Source organism: Zosterops lateralis, assembly GCF_965231275.1.
Source record: "Zosterops lateralis genome assembly, chromosome: 10".
NCBI lineage: Eukaryota > Metazoa > Chordata > Aves > Passeriformes > Zosteropidae > Zosterops > Zosterops lateralis.
In genome coordinates, this window is record NC_139770.1 from 17,211,334 (window position 1) to 17,221,904 (window position 10,571).

The window sequence follows — 10,571 nt, forward strand, 5'->3', positions numbered from 1 at the left end:
CTGCTCAGGTGTGTTCACACAAGTGTATGTGTGCTGCTGGCACTGCCCTGCTCAGGTGTGTTCACACAGGTGTGTGTGTGCTGCTGGCACTGCCCTGCTCTGGTGTGTGAGTGCTGCTCTTGACAGCTGGTGAGCAGTTCCAGGGCTGCTGTTCCATTGGTGGCTCAGCCCGAGCTGGGGGACTCACCTGTGACATCTGCAGGAATTCATGCCAAGCCCCAGCCTGCATGATGGATCCTGGGTGCTCCACGAAGAGAGAGCTCAGCTGCTTGTTCCCTTGAAGGAATTGCTACTCATTGCACTCTTGAATGAAGCTGGGAATTGCGTTCCTCTGGGGATGCAAATTTCACAAAGAAACAAGTATGAATTCTGGTTCTAGGCAGTCATGATTCAAATGAAGCTGTTGGTCTTTTTTTGGAGTGGAATGCAAGTGAGGGAGCCTGAAACTGCACCACTCTGCTCTTGTCTGATGGTTGTGATATAGAATGACATTGATGGGGAATAATATTTATTCTCAATCTGCTCAGGTAATAATGGCATCATAAAAGGAAGAGCAACAGAAAAATGAACTTTTAAGAACTGGTGAATATTAGAAAATAGTGAAAATACTATTCCAAAGGATAAGAGATAGGCTCCAGGTTCTCAGATACTTCCAGATACTTTTTAGCATCTTTAGCTTCTTTGGCATCTTCTGCACTTTCACTGCAGTAACAGGTGTTTCTGAAAAAGTCTGTGAATGGGTCTCATTGCCCAGGGACAATCGTACTTTCTGTCCAAGTGGGCTGTTAGGATCATGTTTAGTCTGGTGATATTTTTATCCTCTTGTTTTTAATCTTAGTTATTTATTCTCATTAGGTTAGTACTTGAAGCCTCAGTTTTCACCACACTATGCTTATCTGATATGTGGAAAGCCACAGCATTTGTCCTTGCTTTAAGGAACTTAGATGTAAGTGTGATAATGTGAATGTCTATATTTTTACAACCTTTTAAATTAAGCCAAGTTTTTCAAGGACAGCCCAGCCTTTTTAGGGAAGTACACACACAGATTGGTAAGTGTAATATCTCTGCCTCATTCCATTCTAAGGCACTGAGGTTTAGGCTGGTGCTTCTGGTCCTCTCAAACAAAATCTGACCTTTTTTTTTTTCTTCCACAGGTTTTACCTGCAAAGAAATCTTGCACATCTTGCAAATGTGGTGTGATTGTACCTCGCAGCAGTATCTGCCTGGGTCTCCAGCCTGACAATCTCCCTGCTCTCAGCAGCTGATTGTCCTAAAGCAAGAAGCAAATTGCTGCTCAGGAGGCAAAGGCCTGTTTCACCTCCCCCAGTCCTTGGGCTGCTGACCTGGACTAGCTCTAGACAGGATGAGGGAGTTGTCTGGAGAGCCATGTGCTCCTGTTTGCCTGAATAAAACTGGGAGGGAGAAAAGGGGGATCCACCAGAAGCTGCCACTTCCAGCCCCTGTTCATGAATAGCATTCATTTTAGCAGTCCTGGTTTTGGGAGGAAATAGTCACAATAAGAAGTCCTGAAGTCCTCAAAGCGATGCTACATTAGAGCTTGGTGGTGCCTTACAATAATGGCTTTTGAGTTTGTGTGCACATTGTCCTTTGCAAAGTTACCAGAACATGCCCCAAATCCCAGTAATGTCTGAGTTTCCCAGACCTCAAGAGCCACTTCTGCTAATATTTGTTGGCGGTTTGGATCTTGCTTCTTTTGAAATTCTATTAAAGATGAGGCTAATAATCTGCAGCTTGTCTGTCACAGCATTTGGTATCAACTTAATTATGCAAATCTGCAATTCCAGCATAATGTGGGATACAGGCCAATACTTTTTTTAATTAGAAGTTTGGGTGTATTATTCTGTATCTCAGGAAGGTTGTCTTCAGGAAAGGGAGTAATTAGAAGCCTTCACAGTGTGTGGGTCTGACTTGTTCCGTAAGCTGGAGCTTGGCCTTGCTGGTAAGGTCACCACCTCCTGGGGACTCGCTCTTATTAGCACTCGGCAGGGTGCAGTCACAGCTCTGCTGCTGGCCTTCCAAGAATTCTGCTTTGAGTTGCCTTCAACAATGCTAAATGTAAGCTGATTAAACAAACACTTTGCTGGGCCCTGCAAGTCTTGTGTTTCTTTAGATCTGCCTGTTTTCTTTTTCTGGAGGATTTTTAATTGAGGTGTAATTTCTATAAAAATTGCTGGGTTAAATCTTTCAGAAATGAGTCTCTGAAGCTGGGCACCTAAATTCACATCTAGCAGGCTGAATTCCCCTTTGTCCTCCTCTGACCTGTGGAAGTGGATTGACACTGGGGCAGAGGGATCCCAAAGATGCCATCTTGGGTCACTGCTAAATGTTGGCTCTTGGAAGTCAAAACACCACAGGAAAAGCTGAGAGAGTTGGGCTTGTTCAGTCTCAAGAAGGCCAAGGGGGACCTAATCAATAATGGACTGAAAGGAGGGTGTCAAGAGAATGGACCAGGCTCTGTCTGGTGTGAAGCAGTAGGACAAGAGGCAATGGAGAAAACTGATGCCCAGGAAGTTCCACCTGAATGTGAGGAAGAACTTCTCCCATGTGCAGTGACTGAGCACTGGCTCAGGTTGCCCAGAGAGGGTGTGAGTCTCCCCTCACTGGAGATACTCCAGAACCCTTTGGACACAATCCCGTGCCAAGTGCTCTGGGATGATCCTGCCTGAGCAGGGAGGTTGGACCAGATGCCCCATGGTGATCCCTTCTGACCTGATCCATTCTGTGATCTTTGTTACCAAATACTTGTTTCTGCTGTAACCTCCAATTGTCTCATTACGTTTAGGGGGTCTTGGTTTGAGTACATGGAGTGTTTTGGGTTTTTTAAAACTGAAAACTGAGGAAAAATGGAACTGTCTTTAAGTGCCCTGTAACTGGCTCAGGACACATAACCTGCATTTGGTGAGAGATGAGTATAAAAACCAGCCAAGGCCATGCAGTGCCTTTCTACAACATACTTGTTACTTCTAGGAAACTCACCTCAGTGTCCCAGTGCTGCTCTCTCAGCCTTGCCCTTGCCTCCAAGCCTGTGTCACCTGAGGATAACTCTGCTTTACTCCGGTTACTGTAGTCATCAGGTGCACCGGGAAGATGTTTAATCCTGGGTGTCCCTCTGGCACCGTGTGCCACAGTGCCGAGGATCGCTGTCCCCGGGAGCCGTGGCTCAGAGGAGCCTCCCTCACTCCGCATTTATCTCCTGTGAGCCTCCGAGCTGTCCCTTGTGCCAGCAGCTCCAGGCGTGGAGCTGCTCCCGGGGGAGCCGGAGCCGGCGTGTCCCGGCCCTGGGCAGAGCTGGAGCTGCAGCGCTGCCCGGCTGGGCTGGGCTGGGCTGGGCTGGGCTGGGCTGGGCTGCAGCAGAGCCCCGGGCAGGGCTGTGCCAGGTAGGACAGGTCCCTCTGCTCTGCACAGCTGCTTTCTTCTTTCCTTTCCCTCCCTGTGTGTGTATGTGCTTGGGTCCTGACTCACCCTGTGTGCTGGAGCTCTGTATTTTCTGCCTGCTGACAGACCTTTGCTGGGTTGCTACTTTCTGATAGCTGGCTAAAAAGAATAAACAACAATCGTTTGGGACAAGAGTCTACTTAAATAAATGCGGTAAGTTAGATGGGGGTTTGGTCATTGGGTCTTTAGTTTCCTCTAAAGCGGTGATGAATTGGAGTCACAGGGTTTGAAGCCAGAGACAACCTCTGAAAAGACTTTTGTGTTCAAGTAAGGCCTTAATCTTGATTTTTATCTCAGTACTGTGTATAGTGTATATAATTGTCATCTAGCAAGTTAATTTAGTAGTTTTGTCCTTGTTATAGGCAGAGCTTGAGATTGGTGTAAAACAAAAGAAAAATGTTTTTAAAAGAAATGAAGAAGCCTGAGTCATGTATTTAATGAGGCCTTCTCCCAAGGTGCTTAGGTAATACATACTCATCTCTCAAGTTAATTACATTCTAATAATCCTTGTAAAGTACCTTCCTTACAGATGTTGCTCTGAACTTATTAAATCCTGTGATGCATCATCAGTTTTGGTGGTGTCAGCTGGAGCAGAGGGCTCTGAGCAGTGCAGAGGACTAGGCACGACTCAGGAATTGATTGTGAAAAGGAACTTTTAATTATTGTGCTGTGCCTTCCCACTGTAGACTTACAGCAGACAGTATTCTCTGAGGCTTCACACCATAAAGTGTTTATTAGTTGTTTGTGTTTGGACTTGAATTTATGCAGGGCTTACCAGTGTATGCATTAGTGCCAGAAACAAATGTTCATATTTGTCCTGCTCTTACACACAGCTCTAGTGCCCCTGCAGCTTCCTGTATGTTCTGCTGTGTTACCAGTCACTGCCATGTGGGAATGGGGCCTCAATTTTTTTGAGTCCCATATCAGAATTGTTCACCCCTCCTCCCCTCAGTAAAGTGCCTTTTCACATAAGATTGAGCTGCTATTTTTCTAATCACTTGAAGAAATCTTTCTTGGCACCTTCAGTAGGTCACTATGAAAAATGTGCTTTTCCGTTTGGCAGCCAGGCTGGAAAGCTGGGGGAGGGGGAAGCAGAGAGGCAGGCAAGTACTCATTCCATTCAAGGACAGGGGTGAAACCAGCACTTTGCTTTTCTTACAAGATCCAGCAGAAGCCAGCACCTTGTCCTGGTTGCAGCCATTTGTTTTCCCCCTGAGACCAGCAGTGGGTGAAGGGTCTTAGCTCACCTGGCTGCAGCAGTGAGGGCCATTGCACCCAGGCTTTATCCCAAGGTTTGGGGGGGACAATAGATTGGAGACAAAGGAAGGGCATGACGATACCCTTGTCCGAGACTGAGGAGCCTGGTTTGAGCCCTTCCCCAAGGATTTTTAGTTGTCAGAGCAAGTGGAAGACGAACAGAAGTGTTTGGCTGGGTGGTGAGGCTGCCCTGCTCTGAGGGAGTGGCTCAGGCAAAGGCTAAAGTTCAGCTCATCACATGCTCCTGGTAGGAGGATTGGGGGGTTCTCCTGATCCAGAGCTGCTGGAGAGCTGAGAACCAGGCCTAAAACTTCTCCAGGCAGCTTCATCAGGTGGAGTTTCCCAGCTGAGATTGTTTCCCTGTCTCACCCAGCAAGCACAGAGGAAACACATGGTGGAGGGTTCAGGATTTAACCCAACCTCAGGTTCTTGGCTGTTGTGAAAACAGGAGAGATGCTGCACACCTTCAGCAGCCTCTGTGGGAAGCACTTGCCTGTCTGGAAAACAATTTTGCTCCCCCTGGCTACAGCAGGAGCTGGAGAGGGCCAAGGTTTCTTCATCATTCCCTAACCAGCCCTTCCTCTCCACAGCTGCTCTGCAAGAATTCACATCCCCAGTCCTCTGTCACCTTCACCCCACTGCTGCAGGTGCCCACGGGATTTTATCCAGCAGACTGGAGCAGGGCTGTGGCTGAGAGCTGCACAAGCCAGCAGTGATGGCACTGCAGGAGGAAAGCAGCACTTGGCCCCCTTGCTCCCTCCTCACTGCCCTGAGAGGGGGCGGTTTGCAGGTGCAGGGAGAAGGGGGGTGGGGGTAGGCACTGGGGCTGTGGTGGAATAGCAGCCCAAGGGATCACCTGGGGTGGGAATAGGGGAACCTGCTCATGGGTTCTAGCTACAAAGCAAGCCCTGATGAACTTAGTTTCAACGTTTTCCTGTACAGGCAAATTCTCCTGTTCTTCACAGGCAGGAAGGCAGATGACTGCCTGCCCTTGCCCTATAGCAAGGAGTTGATGAATCATTTCCTTTTCCATATTTTAGTGAAATTGTGTTGTTCAGAGCTCATCTAGAGAATTTTAATGTTTTGAGCACTTGCACTCTTCTCTTCACTCTCTTCCTGCAATTGTCTGAAGGGTAGATTTTGTTTTTGTCTCCCTCCCAACAGCAGTTGTTACTTGCTTGAAGTGTTGCAGGTGGGTGCAAAATAATTTTTTCCTAATTTTCTAGACAGTCTTTTTTTTATTTTTATTGTAAATAGGTGTCAGTGTAGCTTTTAAAGCATGAAAGTTTCTACCAGTTAGAGGTATCTCCCTAAATGAAACCAAGGCAGTGCTGCTTGTGCCTTTAGACCTTGGAGATTTTACTTAGTTGACTATAAAGTTAGGGTCATAAAAAAAAAAAAACAGTTCAGAATTTTGAATAACAGACTTATAAATGCTGGGATTTTTTAAACAGTGAACCACTGCTTTGTGTACTTGGCTGTTTGAGAGGGAAGTTGGCATGTCAGCCAACTGAGAGAGATGTGCTGCTCTTAATTAGATGGAGCTGGACAGATCACCAGAGGCCCCAATTTTGATTTAAGAACTGGCTATAGTGGGGGCAGTTCTGAATAGGAAGTGGGTTTGGCTTGACCTGTATTGTCTTGCTCCTGGGCTGGCAAACAGGGAGATGAAGGGAAAGTGTGATTCATTGTCCAGACACTAGAAGAGACCTGGAAAGCAGGGTATTTTCAGCATTCCTATTGTAGCTTATGCAGTAAGCTAAGTACCAATATGTAAACCCACGGAACAAAAAAAAAAAAAAAAAAAAACAACAAAAACAAACACCATGGACTTTGAATAAGGCAGCTGATTACATGGGTATCTCAGGGAAAAAAAATAAAGGATGAAAAAGAAGCACTGAAAATGGGAAGCCTGGTACCCAGGCTTGGCCCTACCCAGCTTTTATGGGCTATGTACAGTGACCCAGGACCTGGTTTCCAGTTAGGCAGCAAGCTGCCTTTGTTGTGAAGGGTGTAACTGTGAGTCGAGGTTTTTTCCCAAAGCTCCTCTTTCCTGATTTATATCTGCCCTTATTGTTATCTGTTATGTTCACATGGTCGGGTTTTTTCTTTTGTTATTCTGTTTTCCTTCCTTGTTTTCAAAGAATAGCTTATCTTCGTGGCCCAGAAGGGTGGGACTCACAGAGATCACAGGCTTTTCACAATGAGCCAAAGCCAGCCTGCTGACTACAAGAAAATTTGCTGAGGGTTTCAGCCATGAGTGCCACATGGGCTTTGCAGAAGGCAGTGATTGCACTGGTGGGATTCGGCTGGGTCCAGAGCAGCCGCTTCCACTGCCGAGAGACAAGTGAGCATCACCTCATCCTGGGAAATCACTGCTCGTGTGCCAGTGCTGTGCATCTCTGCTGTCCCGCATTGTCAACGACAGGAGCAGGAGGACACTGAGCTGTTTGTGGACACTTGGGTCACATGTACTCAGTGAGGAGAGCTCCAGAGCTGGGAGTGAGCCTTGAGCCGAGCTCCATGGAATGTGACTTGGGACTGCCCTCTTAAAGCCTTGTCACTCTGCACCCACCCCCTCTGCGTGTTCCCTGTGCTTACCCACGTGTTTCATCAGGTTACTGCAAAGCCTGCAGGGGTCTGAACTCATTCTGTTCAAGGCTCAGAGTACACTCCTGCGTTCCTGAGGGAAAGAGTAGAAGGAAGGTACCAATTTGTTTTAATTTTTTGCCAGGAGTCTTTGCAATGGATGATGGAGCAGAGTCTCTGATGACTGTGCATCTCCTCACCCATTTGGGACACTCATTTCCTCTGCAGCAAACTCTGGACCGGCTTTTGGGATGGCTCTGCCTGGACATTCGCCTTTTCCTGGTGTCTGAGCGAATCCCTCCCCTGAAATACTACGAGAGATACCGCAAGAGGAGCTGCAGCTTTCCTGGAATATCCATCGTCCTTTTTCTGCACGAGGACTTGGGAGAGGAACGGATTTTCCAGGTCCATGAGCAATTCCAGCGCCCTCCCTGGAGGTACCAGCGTGCCCAGTTTGTTAATGGGCACAGCCACCCCTGTGCCCCATCCCACCAGGACTTCTATGGGCTGGATGAGCAGCTGCCCGTGTGGGGCATCAGGCGGGTGCACTGCGGGCCCGAAATCCTGCGGGTCACCCTCTACTGCAGCTTTGATAACTATGAGGACGCAGTGAGGCTCTACGAGATGATCCTCCAGAAGGAAGCCACTGTGCAGAAAAGCACTTTCTGTGTCTTCGTGCTGCACACCACCCCACACGTGGCCGTGCAGCTGTGCCTGAAGCAGCTGCCCATCGGGGTGGTGGCTGAGCCCAGGGACTCCTCAGCCTTGCAGTTCAAGGTGCAGGAAATTGGGCAGCTGGTGCCCCTCCTGCCCAACCCCTGCGTTCCTATCAGCAGCACCAGGTGGCAAACACAGGACTACGAAGGAAATACAATTCTGCTCAAGGTATGTCTGTGGTGCTCTCCAGAGGAGAGTTCATCTGATTTTTTTTCCGAGGAAAGCAGGTCTGGTTTGAAATGGAAATTGTGATTTTGTTTCATGTTCATGTTTTCTTTTGAATTTGTGAATGCAGTAATCGGTGTCTGCCAGTGCTGTGATGCTGTTGATAAATATAAGCACTGATCCTTGGAATGTTTTTATACAGTTATATTAACATCATTACTGCTTGCCTGAAATGCAGGTTATTAATACTTTCTAAGGCACACTAGCTTAACAGCTTCTCTCCTCTGCCTCAAATAAATGATTATATCAGCCTAATCTTTTTCTGATAAGTCAGTGCTGTATAAATATTTTTCAAAGCAGATTTTTGACATCCAAAACCAGAAGTTTTGTAAGTGTAGTGTTGATACAGCACCCTCTCCAAATGAGGCTGTGAGATCACAAGTGAGTTGCAGTTGGGCAGAAGTGACGAAGAGATGTGTTCTAGGAAACCTCTGCCTTTTCTGTCGAGGACTGCAGTCCAGAGGTTATATAAATACAATTTTTATTTTTTTTTTTTTAAATACATAGTCTGTGCTGAGAACATACGTAGTGAGAATTATACACGTGAGTAGAATGGCAGTTTGGCTCAGTGTGCTTTCTTTCCATTGCAACAACCTCTCCCACCTCTGATTATTTTTTCTTGTAATTTGGATTTTAAATTATTTGCCCTGGCCTTTTCTTTTTCCTTCCAGAAGTCCTCTGTTACAGGTAAAGTTAATTACGTGGTGTAGCCTATTTCTATGCCGCTTTGAACACTAATCTTAGGGTAGCCCTTGATACCATTCAATATCAATTTATAAACTTGTTTGCACCCTCTCAGGGTGGTCCAGGCCCTGAGTATCTTCACACAGCTTTGAAGCTGGTCCTACCTGAAACAGGGGGCTGGGCCAGGTGACCTGCAAAAGTCCCTTCCTAAATTACTCTGTGGCTCTTCCTGCTGTAGATACAAAGTATTTGAGCTGACAGATGTCCATTAATTCACTGGCAGGAAATTCGGAAGCTTTTTTAGGGATGTGACCATGCTGCACTATGTTCCTTGCAATGGAAGGTGTAATCCACTTGAACTTGAGGATGCACCTTGTGTCCAAGCTCCAGACAGCAGGCTGACAACCTGGTGATTTATTCTGCAGCTCCTCAGCCCATACTGTAAATCTTTCTTCTAAATATCTGCAATTTACCCCCAGCCCTGACCTTCTGCCATACTGCAAACTAAATCCAAGGCTCTGCTCACAGACTGCACATGGAGTTGTCATTTTTCCCTGAAGCCCCTTGTGGTAACTGGCAGTGGCTCTCCTTTCCAAGTGTTTATCTAGGTTCTCCTGGAATGCGTGTGGATTTTTGTATCCACAGCCTCCTTTGGCACGGACTTCCCCGGGTGTGATGACTCAGGCTGCAGGTGACCCAGCACAGCGAGGCTGGGCAGGAGCATCATCCTTGGTCAAGCTAGAACTGTGTGATAACTGGGTTCTCTCTCATTTTCAACAGGTTCAAAGCAGCTCCAGGACCCTTGAAACAAACATCGGGCTCTCCCAGCAGCATAATAATAAAAGCAGTGGAAAAATTTCTCAGGACTCTATGCCAGCCCCCCTCGCTGTAAAACAGGGTAATAATCCTGGGCGGAGAAGCCAGGTCAGGGCTCTGAAGGATAAACGCAAATCTTACCCAGGTGGAGCCCTGGGCTCTGAGCAGTGCAGCAGTGACCTCCAGAGGCACCTGTGCGCTCCTGGCGCTGCGGCGGCCGCCCGGCCGTGCTGGGAAGCGCTGTCACTCCGCAGGCAGGCGGGCAGGAGGCGGCCGGCTCCTCTCCCGGACAGCCGCCGGCACCGGGGAACCGAGACCAACGTGGACACCGGGCTGGCCGTGGGGAGTCCCGGCAGCGGCCGCTGCCCGCTGAGCCACTTCCCCGGGGCCCTGCGGAGCAGCCTCCCGCAGCCGGCAGCGCCCGGGGCCGGGGATGGGGATGCTCTGCCCGCCCGGGACGGGGCGCGCCCGCTGCGGGCTCCCGGCAAAGCAGCCGCTCCCGGAGCTCCGCCAGCACCGCGGGCCAGCCTCGCACTCCCGGCAGAGGACGAGGAGCAGGAATTCTTTATATGACTCAAAACAAACGTGCCAGATGGACTCATCCTTCCCAAAGGACCGCGGAGCACTTTTGGATGTGCGGTGACTGCTGATGCTGCTCAGGGTGCACCTCTGCAGCTGTGACACCCCACTGCTGAGGCAGACACTGAATTCCCATGGAGAGATGCTAAGGAGGCTGCGGGGAAAATAACACTCTATTTACACAAAGTTGTTGTTTTGTTCTATTTTGTTGGGGGGTTTTTTGTTTTGTTTTTTGTTTTGTTTTTTTT

The 10,571-nt window shown here is 48.2% G+C and overlaps 1 protein-coding gene across 1 annotated transcript; it reads left to right on the forward strand.

Annotated features, from left to right (window-relative positions):
- Positions 1-5,786: 5,786 nt before the first annotated feature.
- On the forward strand, positions 5,787-10,317 carry FAM124B (family with sequence similarity 124 member B; the record flags this gene model as incomplete). Its single annotated transcript, XM_083868266.1, has 4 exons — positions 5,787-5,905; positions 6,863-7,060; positions 7,448-8,187; positions 9,709-10,317. Exons 2-4 carry the CDS (start codon positions 6,970-6,972, stop codon positions 10,315-10,317), a joined length of 1,440 nt encoding a protein of 479 aa, XP_083724392.1. The 5' UTR covers positions 5,787-5,905; positions 6,863-6,969.
- Between the last annotated feature and the right edge of the window lie 254 nt (positions 10,318-10,571).